Source organism: Ranitomeya imitator, chromosome 7, assembly GCF_032444005.1.
Source record: "Ranitomeya imitator isolate aRanImi1 chromosome 7, aRanImi1.pri, whole genome shotgun sequence".
NCBI lineage: Eukaryota > Metazoa > Chordata > Amphibia > Anura > Dendrobatidae > Ranitomeya > Ranitomeya imitator.
In genome coordinates this window covers 55,161,197-55,182,101 of record NC_091288.1, presented here as the reverse complement: position 1 = coordinate 55,182,101, position 20,905 = coordinate 55,161,197, and the positions used below count along the sequence as shown (strand labels likewise).

General features: G+C 42.1%; 1 protein-coding gene across 3 annotated transcripts in view; it reads left to right on the top strand.

Annotated features, from left to right (window-relative positions):
- Positions 1-20,905, top strand: part of PDE1A (phosphodiesterase 1A) — a 372,143-nt gene that overhangs the window by 130,662 nt on the left and 220,576 nt on the right. The window contains exon 1 of one of the 3 annotated variants that reach the window (XM_069733239.1): positions 6,886-7,576. The exons of the other annotated variants lie outside the window; for them this stretch is intronic. Within the exon in view, the coding sequence (XP_069589340.1) occupies positions 7,524-7,576 (53 nt within the window). The 5' untranslated portion in view covers positions 6,886-7,523. Of the gene's footprint in view, positions 1-6,885; positions 7,577-20,905 lie in introns of those variants that run through there. 3 annotated transcript variants of the gene reach the window in all.

Below are 20,905 nucleotides of genomic sequence, written 5' to 3'. Positions count from 1 at the left end.
AAGAGAGGCGGACTAGTTTAACCCAGACCTGACCAGGAAGGAGTCAGAACCAGCCCATCCAGAGTCATGACATATTCTTTTTCTGAAATTCTGTGCCATTTTTTCTCCACACATACTTTTGATCATTGTGGCCAAAGAATTTATAAATAATAATTTTATTCCTATAGCGCCAACATATTCCGCATCACTTTACATTTCATAGGGGACTTGTACAGGCAATAAAAATACATTACAGAATAACAATAATCACATAAATCAGATACCAAGAAGAGTGAGGGCCCTGCCTGCAAGCTTACAATCTTTGAGGAAATAGGGGAAACACGAAAGGTGTAATTGTAACAATTGCTTGTATTGTACGATCCAGCCATCAATATAATAAATAGTGTTCACGTAATGCTGTATGAACTGGTTACCAACCAGTATGTGTACCTACACAGAGGGCTATTAAGTGCATGGAGGGTGTGTGAACAGATGATATGAGGGTCCTGCTTTTGAAGAAAAGTTTCTATGCGCAAAGCAGGTATAGTTAGATAAGTATGTTGAGGTGATAGGCCAGACAAAAGTAATTAATTTTTAGGGCACGCTTAAAACTCTGGGTATTGGGGATTAATCAAAGTGTTCTAGGCAGTGCATTCCAATGAATTAACGTAGCTTATGTGGAGTCTTGGAGACCGTAATAGGAGGTTTGGATTATTGATGATGTTAATCTTAGATCATTAGCAGAATGGAGGGCACAGGTGGGGTTTTAGACTGAGACGAGGAAGGAGATGTAGGGTGGTGCTGAAGCGTGGAATGCTTTGTGGGTGGGAGTGACATCATGCACTGAGCAGAGTCTAGAGAAGATCAGGTCCAGCGTTTTTCCGTCTTCATGTGTAGGAGACTTAGTAAGTCGTGAAAAGACGAAGGAGCAGATTAGAGATAAAAGGTGAGTGGCAGATGGGGAGAGGCGATGATCAATGGGGATGTTAAAGTCCCTCAGTATGAGGGTGGGGATGTCACAGTATAGAAAATGTGGAAGTCAGGTGGAAAAGTGATCCAAGAACTGATGGGAGAGGCCCGGGGGGAGATACACAACTACCACTCATAGGGAGAAGGGTCAGTAAACTCTGACAGTGTGGACCTAAAAAAAATGGAAGATAAGTGAGGGTATAGGGGGATAACCTGAAAAGTTCATTTGGTTGATAGAGGCGGACCAACACCTCCATCTTGTCTGCGCTCATGTGTGGAGGAATGTGAATTATGTAGGCCACCATATGAAAGAGCAGCAGTGGCAGTGGTGTCTGACTGGTTGATCTAGGTTATGGGAATTTGAAAGGAAAAGTAATAGATGTAGGATAGTTTATAACATGCTGATCATGAATTCCAGAGGGTCCAGTTACAAGAGACAGAAGGTATGCAGGTAATATTAATGAGATTCGCAGGGTTTCTGAGTATAGTAGGGGAGGAGTTCAACTTAGTATTACAAGAAGTGCTGGGATTGGGAGAGATGTTCCCAGTGACTAGGAGAAAGGGGATAAAGAGAGTGAGCAGATGGTTAAGTGATTTGTGAGAGAGTCTCTTATGCTGTATGGTGGTAGTGAATGGATCTGTGCAGTTTAGGATTGTTTAAAGAGCATGAGTGCTGTACATAGGAGAGGATGGAGCGCAAAGAGTTTGCGCAAGGACGGCAGATGTGAGTGAATGCAGCAGCCAGAAAAATAAATTGTACAAATATGTATGGTGAATAATTGTTGCAATCCAAATGTTCTGGAAGTAGGTTTCTTTGAATGTCTTACCTGTCTCCTGCCCTGTCTAACTGTCATATTTAACTGCCAGGCACTGGCATACCATGTGCATAAGTGTCCCCTACATAAATGCTTCCTCAACGCTCTGTCTGAATATATAGGGGGTTTGTTCTTAGATCTATCACTAACTTGACTCAGAGTTTTATTTTAAACTCATCGGTCAACAGGACTTGCTTCCAACATGCATCAGGCTTGTTTTGATGTTCTTTTGCTTTCTTCTGACACTGAATTTTATGGTGAACGCAGGAGAAGTTTTCTTCTGATGACTCTTGCATGAAGGCCTTATTTGTTCAGGTGTCTCTGAAGCAGTAGAACAATGTACCACAGCTCCAGAGTCTGCTAAATCTTTCTCAAGGTCTTTTGCAGTCAAGTGGGGGTTTTGATTTGCTTCTCTAGCAATACTACAAGCAGCTCTCACTGTCATTTTGCTTGGTCTCCCAGACCTTATCTTGACCTCCACTGATCCTGTCAACTGGCATTTCTTATCTTACATTCCAAACTGAGCAAAGGGCAACTTGAAAACACTTTGCTATCTTAATATAATCTTCTCCTGGTTTGTGGGCCTCCACCATTTTCAGAGTGCTAGACAGCTGCTTAGAAGAACCCATGGCTGCTGTTTTTTGGCACATGGTTATAGGAGGCTGGGATTCTATAAAGCTGGGAAATCTGCATCACCTGACCTTTCCTAATGATGATAGTGAACAATCCATAACCCTAACAGGTTAATTAAGATCTGAAACCTTTGTCAAAGTTACCCGAGCACACAAACATTCAAGGGTGTCCAAACGTTTGCATCAGTCCATTTTCCCTTTTGTAATTTTTAAAATGTAAAAGATGAAAAAAAATTATATTTTTTTGCCTAAAATACAAAGGAAATGTGTCATCTTTAACCTTAGGCCTTTTAGAGATCATTTCATCTTCCACTTGCTTAACTGTTCACAATAACAGTCATTTTGACCAGGGGTGCCCAAACTTTTACATGCCACTGTATTGTTGTCGGGGCATTGTTTAGCTATGTGCCTTAAATAAGATTTTCTCAAAAAACGTTTTCTAGGGATTCAGTAAGCAAAGCATTGTGATGTGTGGTACTCAATTGTGCTGACAGGTTCTCTTTAAATATAGACTGAAACATGGGTAACGGAAAATTACTGAAAGCCCCATAAGGCTGTGTGACAGTAGATGTTAGTTTGACGGTTTGGTAAAATGGTGATCAGGTGGGCAAAAATGATGGCAAAATTGCAGTCAAGAATGGCACATGATGACACATTTACCTGTACCAGAGGCCCCATACAGATGACATAATCTTACACACCACACAAGTGGCCTCAGATGATCTGAATACTTTTGAAGAACGGTACGGCATGTTGTTTTTGGAAAACTGCTGAGATGAAATGATTCTACTTCTTTTCTTCAACAAAGAGAAAGGCTTCTACGAGGTGTGTAAGTTCTGAGAAAGGAATATCTACCATCTTTTCACATCAGGAGTTCATTTTCTTGTGATTAAATGGAAGTTTATAGAAGCAGAAGAGATGATTTAGGAAATGAAAGTGTACCTATTACTCAAGATATCTTTTCTGAAAATGCTGTTGTGTCTGCTGTTTGAGAAATAACAAGATTAATGGTCAATATATGACTTGCGTCCTGCATTTTTCAAAAGTTTTCTCACCGGCAGGCTTTATCTGTAGTTTTCAGTTTTCTATGAACCAGTGTGAGAAGATTAGCTACTATGATATCTCCTACACTCAGTACGCAGAAGCAGAGGCGTTCCCGCTCTACTTTGTCTGTTGAGCACGTTCAGAAGTAGCACCATGGAAGAGATTACACAGCGGTACTGAGCTTTGTGGCTGTGAATCCAGATCTGACATAAGCTAAATCGCTCATTCACTTCAGCACGATCTTCCTGTCTTATTTCCCTACGATAGTTTTCTCACTCCACCCCCCCTGTCCTTCTTCCCCTTTTCCTTCACCATAGAGTATAATAGGTGATGATGAACCCTGACAGATCGCTGTGCTGGCGGTTCATAGGACAGATTTTAGCTGTTTGTCAGAGTGTCTGGTGAGTTCAGGAGAGAGAAGAATATGTGGCTCATAAGATGAGAAAGAAGTAGAATTCACTGATAATGTTACGTTTGTTAATCATATTTGCTTCTACTATTCATTCATGAAAAACGTATAAAATTTTGACAATTTGAAACACACAAGGTTTAGGGCTTCACAACAATGAAAGTAGCAAATTGCTCTCACAACTCTGTTATTGGGTATCCCGGGACCAGGGGCTCCTTCCCTGTCCCTAATGCTAGGGGGCACTCTAGCTCGCCCTGTTCCCTGAGTTACTTTTAAAGGTGAAGATGCCAGGGCCACATACCTTGCCTGTTCTCCTGAATCCGCCCTCAGTCTGTACCCTTCCCCCACTCAGGGGAGAAGGGAGTAGTGGTACACCATAGTACACCAACCAGACTAACAGGGTAATATGAACAGGGGTAACAGAAAGTACCAAACATACAAATATACACTCACATATAACAGAGGTATGCACCAGGGAGTGGAGGATGAGGTTAAACCAAAGTAGGAGAAGAAAATTAATCACACTCACAAAACCAAGCAACTGTCATAGATAAATCCACCAACCAACTACTCAAATAACCATCACAGCTATCCTCCTAGCCATGCAGCATAAGCTAGCTCTGACAATGTGTGTCAGTCAGGACCCAGATTATATAGGGGATAGGAGTGGCTAACAGTGGTTAGCTGAGAGCCTTAGCTCCAAGAGCTCCCAACAGAGAGGATTAACCCCTGCACTGCCCAAAGAAATTTACGTCATTTAATAAGAACATGAAGGGCTTCTATTCAGCGCAGGAGTAGGAGAAATCAGATGCTGCTGACTTCTGGCTCCTCTCTGTCACAGTAAACCAGTGACAATTGCCTTCAATTTGGGGTAAATATGTGGCAATAGCACTACTAGGGTTGAGCGACTTTTACTTTTATAGGATCGGGTCGGGTTTCACGAAACTCGACTTTTTCAAAAGTCGGGTCGAGTGAAATCGGCCGATCCTATAAAAAAGTCGGGGTCGGGGTCGGCCGAAACTCGAAACCCAATGCAGTGCATTGGGTTTCCAATGGTTCCCAGGGTCTGAAGGAGAGGAAACTCTCCTTCAGGCCCTGCGATCCATATTTAAGTGTAAAATAAAGAATTAAAATAAAAAATATCGTTATACTCACCCTCTGACGCGCCCTGGTACTAACCGGGAACCTTCCTTCCTTCGAATCAGCTGTGCAGGACTTTGCGGTGACGTCGCGGCTTGTGATTGGTCGCACGGCCGCCCATGTGACCGCTCGCGCGACCAATCACAAGCCGCGACGTCACCGCGTGGGTATATACTCACCCTCGGACGCGCCCTGCTTCTTTCCGGCAGCCTTCCTTCCTAAGAATCAGCGCTTGCAGGACCTTGCGTGACGTCGCGGTGACGTCGCGGCTTGTGATTGGTCGCGCGAGCGGTCACATGGGCGGCCGCGCGACCAATCACAAGCCGCGACGTCACCGCAAAGTCCTGCACAGCTGATTCGAAGGAAGGAAGGTTCCCGGTTAGTACCAGGGCGCGTCAGAGGGTGAGTATAGCAATATTTTTTATTTTAATTCTTTATTTTACACTTAAATCTGAATTCCGATACCGATTCCCGATATCTTAAACATATCGGGAATCGGTATCAGAATTCCGATCCCAGATTCAGAAGATCGCCGACCTCATGGCCATCCCCACACAGGGGTCGGGTCGGGTTTCATGAAACCCGACTTTGCCAAAAGTCGGCGACTTCTGAAAGTGGCCGACCCGTTTCGCTCAACCCTAAGCACTACTCCATAATAATATGTCCATCCTGCCATGCATGGATGCTGTGATTTCTCTGTATGCTTGTCATGCTCTCTGCCCACGACTCTGAGCTACGGACCACAATCATGGGTGGTCAGGCCACCACCTATTTAACCCTTTCCTATGTGATCATACAGAAAATTTACATCGTAGGATGTAGCAGTAGGCTGTTGTACGTGTATATTAAGGTTATTGATAGCTGCCCTGCTGCACTCTCAGGAAGGACCCCAATCTATGCTATCGCAGTGATAACAAAGAGGGCTCCCTTTCCTTTGTTGATGTCAGCAGCAATCGCAAGGACTGACTGGACAATTGTGGGGTCCTGGGGAAATTATGAGGTTAAGTGCAGGAGTTGTGGCACAATCAGAGTTTTTAGAGGCAGCATGTAGCATATCTCAGAAAGCTGTTCCCACCTCCACCACCATTTTCTCTGCCTATTGTCTATTGACAGTAAGCTTCTAATCAGTGCTGGGGGCGGTTGGACCAGGTGGCACGAGGACACCAGTCCAGCAGTGATAATCTCTTGCTGATAAAGCACAACATATTTCATAGCACTTAACAATTTTAGAAAGGACTTGTACAGGCAATAAATAAATTATAGAATAACACATATCTCAACAGATACCAAAAGGAGTGAAGGTCCTGCTTGCAAAAAAACAGCAGCACACAGCCTAATAAGTGACACATCCCAGAAATCTGTGTCTCAGTCTCTAACTCATGGTGTTCTCAGATTACATAGAAAAAAAAACCTACTGACTGACTCCCTTTAATTTTAACATTGAAAAATAACAAGCTAACAGTGGAATTGCTTTTGATGCATTCCTGCATATTAAGAAAATGTAATTACCGTAAGTGCTACCAAATATTTAGCCAAAATGACACCTAAGAAAAACTTGCGTCATAAAAAAATAAACATTTTAAATAGCTACGCAGTCTTAAAAAAATCGTGGGGTAATCCAAAAAATGTTTATATTTTCTTATATTTTCCAAGAACAACATTTCAGTTTATTCCATCGGCACATTCACGTGTCACACGCACATATGCGACCATTATATAACATCACAATGACGGATTATATGTTTTCTAAATGCCACATTCTGGAATTCCTTATGAGGCCGAAAAAAAAAAAAAAAAAGGAAGTGCCGTAACACAGAATAAGTCTTTAATTTGTATGTTGTTATATCTCAACATCATCCAGGAGTGAATAAAAGCCAGATTGTAAAGTAATTATAATCTCTTGAAAGGCGGCCAGCCACACAGACGATCCGTCTTCATTAATCTGTGCGCAGTTCTTCTAACTGAACAAACTTTCTAAAGACGTTTACATGGAAAACTTAAGGACAGCCCCAAAACTTTTATTCTGAAAAAAAAAAAAAAAAAATCATTTTGTCTTTCGGCAGTGGTTGGGCCGCTCTGGATTGCCCATATGTTGCAGGAGCTATGACGGATACGAGCAGCACTTATTCTCATAGCTGTAGTATGAGAACTTGCTGAGCACTTTTTTTTTTTTCCTGAAGTTTGAAATGCTCTTGGCCGAGTTTCACTTTTCCTTGCAGACTTGAGTCGTCTGTGACTGTGGCCCTTCTCCTTTTCTCAGTCAACTTTAAACATGTGCTTTGGTCCCGTCCGCTCTCTCCGGTTGTGTGCAAACTCCCGTGGCCTCAATGGATTGTTTTCGCGCAGCAGTTAAAGAAAGAAAACACACAACGCGCAACCTACTTTGGAAAGTGACTGTAGCACAATAGCTGAAGGTCAATATTACTTTTTTTTTTTTTTCCTTGCTGGACTTTTTTTTTTTTTTGACTTTTAGTCTAATTTTTTTTTTTTTTTCATTCTCTGGAAAACAAAATTATACATTTCCTCTGATTTTAAATGGGTGACGCCATTACAGTTAAGAAAAAGCATCTTCAAAAGCCGATATTTCGGTAAGTTTACTTTTGCCTTACTAGTTTGGGTTATTATTGTTATTGAAACTTTTGTTGTTGTTTATACAGCAAACTTAGGCTCATAATACGGGATGGAAACTAAGGGTTAATTGGAGACTTTTACAGCTGAGATAAGGTTTTCTCTGTTTAAATCCTTGATTTACTTCTGCTCCTATGAGGAGCGTGGCATGAAGATGGTCTCCCAGGGTTTTTTTTTTTTTAATTCGTGGCTCTTTGATCTTGGATGCTTTTGTTGCTAAACTGTGTTTTTGGCATCTGCTGTGTTTTTTAATAATGCGTTTCCAGAAGTGGATGCAGAATGCAGGGTAATACTAAAAGTTTTCAGATGCTCGGCACACATCAGAGAATAGCTCAGCTCCAGTTCTGCATTATATTTATTGTGGCTATTATTATAACGTTTTCTGTCTTTACTGTAGACCTGCTGGGGCGCATACACTTTATGTGACACATTTACCGTATTCTCCTTGTTCGCGGACATATATTTTGCGCAATAACTTAATTTGATTCAGTTTGATCTAGAAGGACATCTGCGCGCCAGGTCTGGCAATATAACTATTATAACTTGATAAATACGCAATATTGCGACTTCTCTGCTGCAGCCATTTTCATATATATATATATATATATATATATATATAAATTTCTGAGATGTCCTAAGTCAGCATCAAAGGATTGCACCGGTTTTGTTATAGATGGATTGATGGATTGATGGTGTCCTTATTAATTTCTACACATATAGATCAGGTCACATCTCAAATCCATAATTCATTTGCGAATATATGATTAAATTAATATGCACAAAATCAATTCAGCTTTCCCTTATATAATGCAGCTTTTTCGTTTACATGTTTTTCCTATGAAACCATGCAGCTTTATTACAAATGTTTGGTATTTGGGGTGTGGATGTCGCATACGGTATTAGCTGTAATTGGACGTCTCATGTTAGTGAAAAGGGAAGTACAGAACTAGGTCATAATTTTAGGATTTGAAAACATCCTTTATGTGGTTCAAACAAACATATTTGCAAAAATATTAATCTAGCACTAGATGGTTGTTGATTGATTTTTAGATACAAATTATTGCAATTTTTTGTTTTGTTAAAATGTCATGGAGAAAGCTGGATTTCAAAACCTAATATTATATCTTGTCCAAGTCTAGATTTTCAAGATTGAGCTGAAATATGAAGTACGTAGTTGCCATAAGTGACATTTTGTCAATGTGACTGCAATATTAGTGGCTGCTCCAGTTATTGGGTGGTCGTAAGAAAGTTAAGTAAACTTTCTTGAAAGTGTAAAGAACCTCAATGAAAAAAGCAAACCTTACATTTTATCTGAAAGGTTCCAAACACTTTGGAGTAATTTCTTAAAAGTGTATTCCAGGACTTTTGAATACTTGTTTTACTGCAACTTTTAGTCACCTGTTAGTTCCCTGTCAATCCAGTGCTACTGCTTCGGTGGTCCCTATTGGTCTATGTTTACTTTGCGCAACATTTGCAGTCCATACAGCTATATGACCGATAAAGCCAATCACAGCCTCAGCAGTAATGCCTGCCTGTAAGGCAAAAGACTTAAGGTACCGTCACACATAACGATATCGTTAACGATATCGTTGCTTTTTGTGACGTAGCAACGATATCGTTAACAAAATCGTTGTGTGTGACAGCGACCAACGATCAGACCCGTGCTGGGAGATCGTTGGTCGCTGCATGGTCGCAGAGCCGCGCTTAGTAACCCGATGTTTACCCTGTTTACCGTTGTAAATGTAAAAAAACAAACACTACATACTTACATTCCCGGTGTCTGGTCATGTCCCTCGCCTTCAGCTTCCCGCACTGACTGGTGAGCGCCTGCCAGCCGTAAAGCACAGCACAGCGGTGACGTCACCTCTGTACTTTACGGCCGGCGCTCAGTCAGTGCGGGAAGCTGAAGGCGAGGGACATGACCAGACACCGGGAATGTAAGTATGTAGTGTTTGTTTTTTTACATTTACGACGGTAAACAGGGTAAACATCGGGTTACTAAGCGCAGCCCTGCGCTTAGTAACCCGATGTTTACCCTGGTTACCCGGGGACTTCGGGATCGTTGGTCGCTGGAGAGCTGTCTGTGTGACAACTCTCTAGCAACCAAACAGCGACGCTGCAGCGATCGACATCGTTGTCGGTATCGCTGCAGCGTCGCTTTAGTGTGACGGTACCTTTACATGGGGGCATCACCGGCTGCCGCAGTCATGTGGATGTATAGCATGTGATCACTGTAGCAAAGTAAATAAAGTTTATCCAGAACCACTGGAGTGATGGAGGATTTAACAGGTGAGTAATACCATAGTTACATTTTTATTTTTTCACATTCCCTGCTGTTACAAAATCTTTTTCAGGACTAACAGCATACAAGCTGGAAACACGTAGACCTGTGCTCCCAGTTTCTCTGGCCCCCATTTTCCTCTTCCTCTTTTTGTGCTATATAACTTCTTATTATTCTTTGTTTTAATGTCACAATAAAAGTCATGCTTTAAAAATGCTAATTCACACTCACACATCGCTGTCCCCAATGGGGCTCACAATCTAAATTCCCTATCAGTATGTCTTTGGGATGTGGGAGGAAACCGGAGAACCCGGAGGAAACCCACGTAAGCACGGAGAGAACATACAAACTCTTTGCAGATGTTGTCCAGGGTGGGGCTTGAACCCAGGACTCCAGCGCTGCAATGCTATCCACTGAGCCACCGTGCTGCCCCTTCTCTTTACAGCTGTTGTTGCCCAGAAGCTGGTCTGGAGTCTCTGTGCACCGCACCCTTATTGAGGCAGTTTCTACAATTATGATTGGTGAGCTGATATATTTTTCCCTTTTCCCTTTCCTTGATCTGTTTTTTTTCACATCCTTCTGCTCCCGCTCTTTGAAAATTCTTAGTCAAAATTAGATTTTCCCTTCAGGAGAAATGTACAGCCAGCAGCATCTTCCTCTAACAATATCAGCTGTTTGCTTAGGATGGGAGAAACTGTAATCCAAAAAGGGTCTATCTTCATAAGACAAGCTGTGATGACATAGCCTTTATTCTTAATTAAACCAGACATATTTTTCTTTGGTTGGTCAAGAGACATAGGCCATGGTTCATATGAGCCTAAATATTGACTCTTGAATTGATTATTGTGTTGCTCTCCTTGGAGGACAAGGGTGCAGGGTCACCAAACAATCGATGTTTGATGATATGCTTTTTACCTATTGTATAAGTCCATGTCGCTTGTTGACCTTCAAACAGTGAAGGACAAACTATGCAGATTGATTAAATACTCAAACAATGAAAGTTGACCTCATTGCACCTTCGCCCTGACCTGTGGATGATGGCCTTAAGGACAGATGTGGAAATAAAAAGGACCTTTACCCTTCTGCAATGGGACTCTACAGAACAGCAGCCAGGACTTCAACCATAGGGTTCAGATTTGAGGCACTCTACAGGAAGTCAGATTAAGGGACCACAGCTATACAGAAGAGCAGCCTGGACTTCAACCAGAGGGATACAGATTTGAGGCACTCTACAGGAACTCAGATTAAGGGACCACAGCCCTAGCTAGAGGAATGCAGATCTGATCCATTGACCATCACATTCAGAGAAGTCAAGGTGGGACCATCTGGTCACCTGGCCCCATAGAGACATTCGGAGAAGCTAGGCTGAAACCATCTGGTCACCTGGCCCCATGGAGATGTTTGGAGAAGCCAGGTTGGGACCATACAGTCACCTGGACCAATATAAACATTTGGAGAAGCAAGGTTGGGACAATCAGGTCACCTGGCCACATCCCTCAATGGACTGTCAGCTTCCTAAGCTTGTCATTACCTTCTCTCTGTGGGTGCCCGTAAAAGTGGGGTGCCTCTAGTGAGTTAATTGGCACTGCAAGCCCCAAAGTCACAGCTGCTCTAATCCCGGTGAGCCGACGGAAGGGTGACAATCTGTAATTTGCACCATCTTATGTACTTGCTGGGACTGTTCTATATGTAATTGTCTGTTAGTGGTTCAAGAAAGAATTGCCACACTATTTTACCCTCACCCTGTGTTGTATGAGTAGTGTTCCGCCCATGGGAAAGAAGAGCGGGCATTCAGTGGGATGAGCCCTGGTCCATGTGGTCTTTCTAAAGGCAGCCAGGCCTCTGGACGAGAGCAGCCACTGACCCTTGTGTCTCCACACAAACCCTTTAATTGGTCCTAAGTGACTTATTAAATATTATGATCTATCAAACAGAAGGTCCTATCATTATCTGAAGAAGTTTGAAAGTTGGTAACCCTAAAGGAACTGGAAGGGTGAAGGACTATAGTTTTCTATTCAAAGTGAACAGATGTCAATTAGAAATAATGGACACAGCAAAAACCTCCAAATTCTCTCATGGATCAGGCATGGCCACCTAGTCATTTAAAATGAGAAACTAGACCATCTTGATCTTGCTAATTGTTGAGGTTTCTCATTGCTGGTTAACCCCCACTGACCTGACTATGAAAAGTTTTATGAGCATTTCATCCAAATATGCCTTTAACCTTAAGAGTATTTAAAGTTGCAGTACAGCCAATTCCACTTTTATTTTAAACTAAACAGTTCATGGACTTGTAATGGCTTTTCTGGCGTAGATGATATGCGTTTCTCAGAGGCTTAGAAAATAAGTTCTTCCAAGGTCACCAATAAGGTAACTGTTTATACTGAACTACCATGAAAAGTCTTTATATATAATCATAATGTACAGTGAGAACAGACTACAAAAATTGTCATCGTCCTCTGAACTACATGGTTCACATTCATTTTTCTTCTGCCTTTGCTGTAATCATTGGTATGACAAAAAAAGTAAAAATCTTTTTACACAAACAAAAGGACGACTATCCAGTAGTCCATGACTATATAGATCAGCACTCGATAAAACCCCTGAGGATGATTTTTGCGGGAGTTGAGCCACCACCGGGCTCTTGGCTCCTCCACGAACAAATTAAAAGCTACCTCATCAAATTATCCAAACAGACTGACATCTACAGACCACTTACTCCCTTTGAGTCTACGTGCCTGGGTGGGGATCCTCCAACACACACGGTATCATTATTATACAAAATGTTTCAGGGACACCAAATAACCCCAGATAACTCCACTGTATTCTTTTCAAAATGGGAGAATGAACTATGTAAACAACTATCTCCGGAGGATCGCCATAAAAGCCTCCTCTTCACCTTCAGGTCCTCTCTTTGCTCAGACTACCAGGATAGAAGCTGTAGACTTTTGTCTAGGTGGTACAGGTGTCCATCAAGTGTCCATATTATCTACCCCACCACCCCGGATACTTGCTGGAGGTGCTGGGAGGTTGAGGGGACATATTCACATGTCTGGTGGTCCTGTCCACCTATACATGATTTTTGGGTAGACATCTTTGAACTTCACAATAAACTATCCTTCCACAAAATCCAACCTACAATGGAATTAGCCTTATTATCCATTTGTGACCTCTCCATTTCCAAATTTAAGAAAGGCCTGTTGAGACACTTCCTAACGGCAGCTCGTAACCTGATTCCCCTCTACTGGAAGCAATCTAAATCCCCTTTGCGCTCTGATTTCATAATGGAACTCAATCACATCTTTAGAATGGAGCAATTGATTGGTTAAGACACTGGAACCTCGGATGGGGTGTTTGGGGTTTGGTCTCCTTGGATTGCCTTCAGGGAAACTGATGAGCTAAATAACTGGTTACACTAAATAACTAGCCCAGTTCACCAGAGACCCACACTCACCATTTACCCTGACAATGGGACTAATATTATACCATCATGAAAAACCACAGACTCCAGTTCACTTGGACCAGAAACCGGATTCTTATTCCCATCCAACTACACCCTCATCCTCTCCAGCCCTATCCCTTCCCCCCCCCTTTTTTTTTCTTTTTTTCTTCCTCTCTCTTCCTCTCCTCATATCATCTTCTTTCTTCTGACTACTCGTCTTCTTCTCCTTTCATAACCTAGGCCATCCATAGAATCTCCTCTAGGAGTCTAGTACTATGGAGAGCCTAGTCTCCACTACTCCCATTTAATAAATTAATACTATCTCTGTAACCCATAAATGTGGAGTAGCGGGAGCTGGGGGATTGTAATGTCTACAAACCTATATTACAATCATTAATAAATCCTTAACGCACTAAATGTATTATGTCCATGTTCATAGGACTAGATCTATAATAACTAGCTTGCAATACCCCGACATCCTTTTCTTTTCTTTTTTTTTATTTTCTTTATACTCTCCTTGTTGAGACAGTTACATTTGTATTACAATATTTCAAGAGCGACAAATATTAGATATACATTGTGATTTGAATAATGATTATCTTACATTTCTGTATGCGTTTATAAATGCAAATTACTACTGGGATTTTCATATTTTTTTCATAAACAACTCAATAAACCTGATTTACAAAAACAAAGTAAAAAACATTTGTTGGCCATTATAGGGATTACCGGTATATTTTTTTTTGGGAAAGTTCTCTTTTATGGCATTCTTAAAGGGAACCTGTCACCCCGAAAATCGCGGGTGAGGTAAGCCCACCGGCATCAGGGGCTTATCTGCAGCATTCTGTAATGCTGTAGATAAGCCCCCGATGTTACCTGAAAGAGGAGAAAAAGACGTTAGATTATACTCACCCAGGGGCGGTCCCGCTGCTGGTCCGGTCGGATGGGTGTCTCCGGTCCACTGCGGCGCCTCCCATCTTCATTACAAGACGTCCTCTTCTGATCTTCAGCCACGGCTCCGGCGCAGGTGTACTTTGCTCTGCCCTGTTGAGGGCAGACAAAGTACTGCAGTGCGCAGGCGCCGGGCCTCAGACCTTTCCGGCGCCTGCGCACTGCAGTACTATCCTCTGCCCTCAAGAGGGCAGAGCAAAGTACACCTGTGCCGGAGCCGTGGCTGAAGATCAGAAGAGGACGTCTTGTAATGAAGATGGGAGGCGCCGCAGTGGACCGGAGACGCCCATCCGACCGGACCAGCAGCGGGACCGCCCCTGGGTGAGTATAATCTAACGTCTTTTTCTCCTTTTTCATGTAACATCGGGGGCTTATCTACAGCATTACAGAATGCTGTAGATAAGCCCCTGATGCCGGTGGGCTTACCTCACCCCCGATTTTCTGGGTGACAGGTTCCCTTTAAGTATTAGGCTATGCTCCCACTATTAGTTTTTGATGGTGAGTATTTTTGCTGTTGTCAAAAAACACAGTGCCTACAGTTCCAGCAACGTGGATGGGATTTATAGAAATCTCATGTCCACTATGCTTTATCTTACTCAGGGTAACTGACCTGCGGTGCGTGTTTCAAATCCGTAACATGTCAATTTCTATTTCGGTATTCTGAGTTTTATGTGCAGACTTTATCCATAAAATTTAATTACATGCGAAAAAGCCACAGGTAAAAAAAGCACACGTGTGTTTTTAGTACGTTTCTGTAGTGGAAAGAAAATAAATACTAATGTAATCTGCACATGAAGTTTTGTCCAAGCCAAATACCAGGAAGAATCAAAAACAAAGCAGCTTTGTTTAAAACATAACATACCAACAAGAGAAAAAAAAATGCAGCGTCAAAAACGTGATAAAAACACATGTAAAAAATGCGCTAAAAAATGCAATGAAATATTACAAGTACCCTAATTTACTTAATAAGTGCAGAAATGGTGAACAAAATCTGCAACATCAAAAACTCACCAAATACTCATTGAGAGAACGTAGCCAAAAATTGCATTAGATCCAGAAAATCTGCAGATTAAAACGCACATACGTATTTAGTGTGTTTCCGCAATTTTAACACACTAAAAACTCATGTAATTCGCACATGAAGTTTTGTTAAAGCCAAATACCAAGAAATATCAAAAACAAAACACCTTTATGTAAAACGTGACACACCAGTAAGACAAAAAGCTCAGCATCAAAAATGCGCTAAAAACTTGTGTAAAAAAATAAACTGAAAAAAATGAAAGTGATCTACTTTACTTAAAGGGAACCTGTCCCCCCCCCAGGCGTTTGTAACTAAAAGAGCCACCTTGTACAGTACTAATGCTGCATTTGGACAAGGTGGCCCTTTTAGTTATGATGCCTGCACACGCTGAAATAAACACTTATAAAATGTGCTCCCTCATACCCTGAAATCGCCAGGGAGGCAGGACTTTCCTTCCTAATCAGATGAAGCACAGCCGTCATTCATACCCCCTTGGCGCCGCCTCCTCAGCGTTGTTTGTTCATACTGCGGGGCTGGGATTCATGGGCATGCGCAGTGCATATCTTCGCCTCTCACTCATCTCCCTCTGCCTTCTTCAGACTGTGCGGCGTCAGCTGATTCCTAATAGCAGTGGCATGCGGAATCATATTGGCAGGTGAGTTTTAGCATTTACTGAACCTAGCAAAAATGCCACGCAAAAAACAAGTGTGGGATTGCACTTTTTTTTTGCAATTTCACCGCACTTGGAATTTTCTTCCCCTTTTTGAGCACACGACATGCTAAAACCAATGATATCCTTCAAAAGTACAACTGGTCCCGCAAAAAATAAGGTCTCACATGGCCATATTAATGGAAAAATAAAAAAGTTATGGCCTTGGAAAGCAGGGGAGCGAAAAACGAAAACGCAAAACCGAAAAAAGCTCTGGTCATGAAAGATGCAGAAAATCCACGGCAACAAAAACTCATCAAAAGCTCATTGTGGGAATGTAGCCTAGGAATTGAGGGAGTCTTTCAGTCATTAAGTTACAAAATGTGTCTCTTTTTGGCTACATTCACACACCCGTATTTTCGGTCTGTATTTCAGATGAGCTTTGCCCATTCAAGTTTATAGGTGCATGAAAAAAAAAAAGAACCCGCATAGGTACATCCAATGATGCCTCCCCTTGTTTGCTGAAGACTCTGACGATGAGCCTGCAACTTTTCCAACACATGCCAGCTCATTTCACCAGCTGACATGTGCCCCTAACAGCCGCAGGTGGAATCGCGATCCACCTTCGGCTGTTAACATGTTAAATGCCGCTGTCATTCTCTGACAGTGGCATTTTACCTGCCTGTGTTGGAAGTGTGTCACAAACCACACCCATTGGCGCCCATGTCACATGACCGCGGGTTGCTCATTGGTTGGCATGACAACCTGGAGTCTGCAGGAGACCCCTGTGGTTGCCAGTGGCCAGCGCTCATAGCTGATAAGCATTTGAAGCTGAAGCCCTGTTATGTGGAGCACAATCGATCAGAAGATTGCAGCTTATAGTCTCCCATGGAGACTATTGAAGCAAGATAAAAAGTTTTTAAAAATATAAAAAAAAAAAAAAAGTGAAAGTTTAAATCACCCCCCATTCAAAAAAATACAAAATAAAATACACATATTTAGTATTGCTGCATTTAGAAATGCCCAATTCATCAAGATATAAAAAGAATTTATCTGTAAACGGCGTAACGATAAAAAAAATCAATAAAAAATGAAAATGCATTAAAATGTAATAACAGGAGATCAAAATATATCTACACCAAAATGATAGCAATAAAAACATCAGCTCAACATGCAAAAAATTAGCCCTCACCCAGCCCCAGATAAAAAATGGAGATGCTATGTGTCTCGGAAGATGCCGACCTTTTTTTTTTTTTTACAAACTTTGGAATTTTTTCTCACCACTTAAATAAAAAATAACCTACAAATATTTGGTATCTGTGAACTAGTAATGACCTGGAAAATCATATTGACAGGTCAGTTTTATAATTTGGTGAATATTAGAGATGGGCGAACCTGAACAGTAAAGTTCGGCAAAGAAGAAACAATGAGCCAGCTCACCCACAGCGACATACGGCTTGCTGAAGCACAAAACTTGTGCGGTCACATGTGCAGCACTGATGAGAAAAAGGACATGTGTTCCAGCTTCTTTGAATCCAAAAATGTATTAGAAATTACTTCTTAAAGCAACCATGGCAATGTTCACATAGCAAGATATAGTTACGCGTTTCAAACGACCAAGGCTTCCTTAATCAAACCGGAGCTGGAACACATCTCCTATTACTCAACAGTAAAGTTCGGCGTCTGTACGGAACACCTACTGTTCAGGCATGGACACTGAACACGGACTTCACAAGGAAGTTTGTGTTGCTGTTCAGGTTCGGAACCCCGAACACAGGAAGTTTATCGCGCTGTCATGTGCATGACAGCCCAGCAAACACCTCTTCTGATCGGCAGTAAAATCATCACCGCCGATTATTATTATTATTATTATACATTTTTATAGCGCCATTTATTCCATGGCGCTTTACATGTGAATACGGGGCAAATATAGACAAATACATTAAACATGAGCAGATAACAAGGCACACGAGTACATAAGGAGGGAGGACCCTGCCCGCGAGGGCTCACAGTCTGCAGGGGGTGGGTGAGGATACACTAGGAGAGGGAAGAGCTGGCTGTACGATCAGACAGCCGCAGTTCCCACACTGTCAAATGACAGCGTGAACCCACAGCAATGATCGGAGGCGTAAAGTTCACCTCCAGTCATTGGTGTCGGCTGATGGGACTACTGCTCCCATCAGCTGCTGCTAATAACAGTTAGAGCAGGAGCGGCTGATGAGAGTATTTTTTTTATGACTTATTCCCTTTACGTTTTGCAAACTTTTTTTTTCTGTTTGTGTTTAGTATAAATTTTTTTCTCTGTCCCAATGTGAATATTATAAATCAATATATACTCTATTTATGGCATTCAGTACACAAGCATTGTGCTCGGCTGCTAGAACTGCTAAGTTAGTTTATAAAACGATGAGTGATCCAAATTATTAATAGTATTGTACATTCACCAAGTTATACATTCAATGTGGCCTTTATCTAAACACATCTCTTCACACGCCATCACTAATAGTTGTCGTCTAGGTTACAGTTTGACTTGTAGAACCTTGCCAGATACACAAGCTTTATGTGGGCTGGAGAGATCTATATTACTGCTCAGCTTCAATCGACAAATGGTCACGTCACACCCGTGAGATTTCTTTGTTTGTTATTTTGAATGACCCATTATGTATGGATGATGAATGTGAGACACATCTGTTCTTACAAATGATTATTTATATGTAGAAAGATGCTACAATGCTCACAACATGGAATCTCCGAAAGCCCCATTAACATTAAAGTATTTATCTGCTACTTAAGTGCCTTTGTCTTAATGGCATTGCCGAGCTGAGATCTGCATTCTGCTGATCTTTGACACTCTCATTTAAAGGGGTTGCCCACTAAATGGATTAAAGCCGGCATTGTGGAAAAGAGGGGCTCACTTGTCAATTAACCAGGGCCCTTATGCTCAAAAGTGTCCCCAGCCTTCACAAGCCAGAAACTGCTCTGATAACGACAGCCATGCGTTATCACAGCAGTGTCGGCTGGGTTCACATTGCGTTAACAGCAGCCCGTTCAGCACATACGTTAACGGGCTGCTGTTAACGCAAGTGCCGGTATGGCAACGCGCTAGTGCAGATAGAGCATCTGCTAGCTCTATCTGCGCTAGCGGTGATGGACCATGCAGCATGCTTCTCGGGGTCCATCACTCAATGACGGCACATCGTTAGCGCACGCCCATTGTGGAAGTGCGTTAGCGATGCGTCCGACATTGGATTCAATGGCGGCGTTAACAGACTACGTTACACCGCGTTATGCCGTGGTGTAACGTAGTCCATCTAACGGACGGGCTCAACGCAATGTGAACCCAGCCTAAGAGATTGGAAGTGAATAAGGACCATTGTAGACATCATGGTCATAGACCCAAAAGTCTTTGATCATAGAGGTGTTTGAAGTAACTAAAGAGGGGGAGGAATCCTGCTATGTCCTTTACTGTGTGCGTAACATGCAGTGTGTGTATAAGATGCAGTACATGTGTACATTGAGTTTATGTGTGAAACATGTAATGTTTATCGCATGCAGTGTGTGTGTATAACATGCCTTGTGTGTATAACATGCAGTGTGCATTGTAGGGATTCAAGCTCTCAGATAGGCAATAGGTAGCGTTCACACAGGCAATGCGCCTTTGTTCAAAAGTGCAGTTTTATTGCTTTCATTAAACTCCAAGAGACTCAAACCAAAAGCAGGTTCTTCTGCGCACAAAGGTATAACGACAAGCAAACAGTGAATTCAGCATGCATATATATGTCAATGCAGGCTCACCAGAACAGATTACAGTCCTTTCTCCCCGAGCAAATTTTACACAGAGAAGAGGTATGGTTCTACCAGTCTTGGTCTTCCCTTCAACCCTAGTTCCAGCAGCTTCCATTGCCAAACTGAAGTGTTCAACTCCATGCACAGTACACACTGAAGAGGCTGCAGCTTCCACATATTACTCTTTAGCTTCAACACACAGACTGCTTAACTTTCCTAGCTGGGTGGATGACAAACTCACATTTAGTGGCCAGTGTCAGGCAGCTGCTACAAAGGCAAATAAAATAATGGGATGCATTAAAAGAGGCATAGATGCACATGAGGAGAACATAATTTTATCTCTATACAAGTCACTAGTTCGAGCACACTTAGAATACTGTGCACAGTTCTGGTCTCCGGTGTATAAGAAAGACATAGCTGAACTAGAGCGGGTGCAGAGAAGAGCGACCAAGGTTATTAGAGGACTGAGGGGTCTGCAATACCAAGATAGGTCATTACACTTGGGGCTATTTAATTTGGAAAAACGAAGGCTAAGGGGTGATCTTATTTTAATGTATAAATATATGAGGGGACAGTACAAAGACCTTTCTGATGAACTTTTTAATCATAGACCTGAGACAGGGACAAGGGGGCATCCTCTACGTCTGGAGGACAGAAGGTTTAAGCATAATAACAGACGCGGATTCTTTACTGTAAGAGCAGTGAGACTATGGAACTCTCTGCCGTATGATGTTGTAATGAGTGATTTGTTACTTAAATTTAAGAGGGGACTGGATGCCTTTCTGGAAAAGTATAATGTTGCAGGGTATATACACTAGATTCCTTGATAGGGCGTTGATCCAGGGAACTAGTCTGATTGCCGTATGTGGAGTTGGGAAGGAATTATTTTCCCCAATGTGGAGCTTACTCTTTACCACATGGGTTTTTTTTGCCTTCCTCTGGATCAACATGTTAGGGCATGTTAGGTTAGGCCATGGGTTGTACTAGATGGACTTAAAGTCTTCCTTCAACCTTAATAACTATGTTACTATGTTACTATAATCCATGCAGTCTCCATTTAGAGATAAATCATGGCATGTTGCTTCCAGCTACAGCTAACATTTTTTCTGGTCACTCATCAGCTTCAACACTCTCCACTGAGCTTAACATCCATCACTGA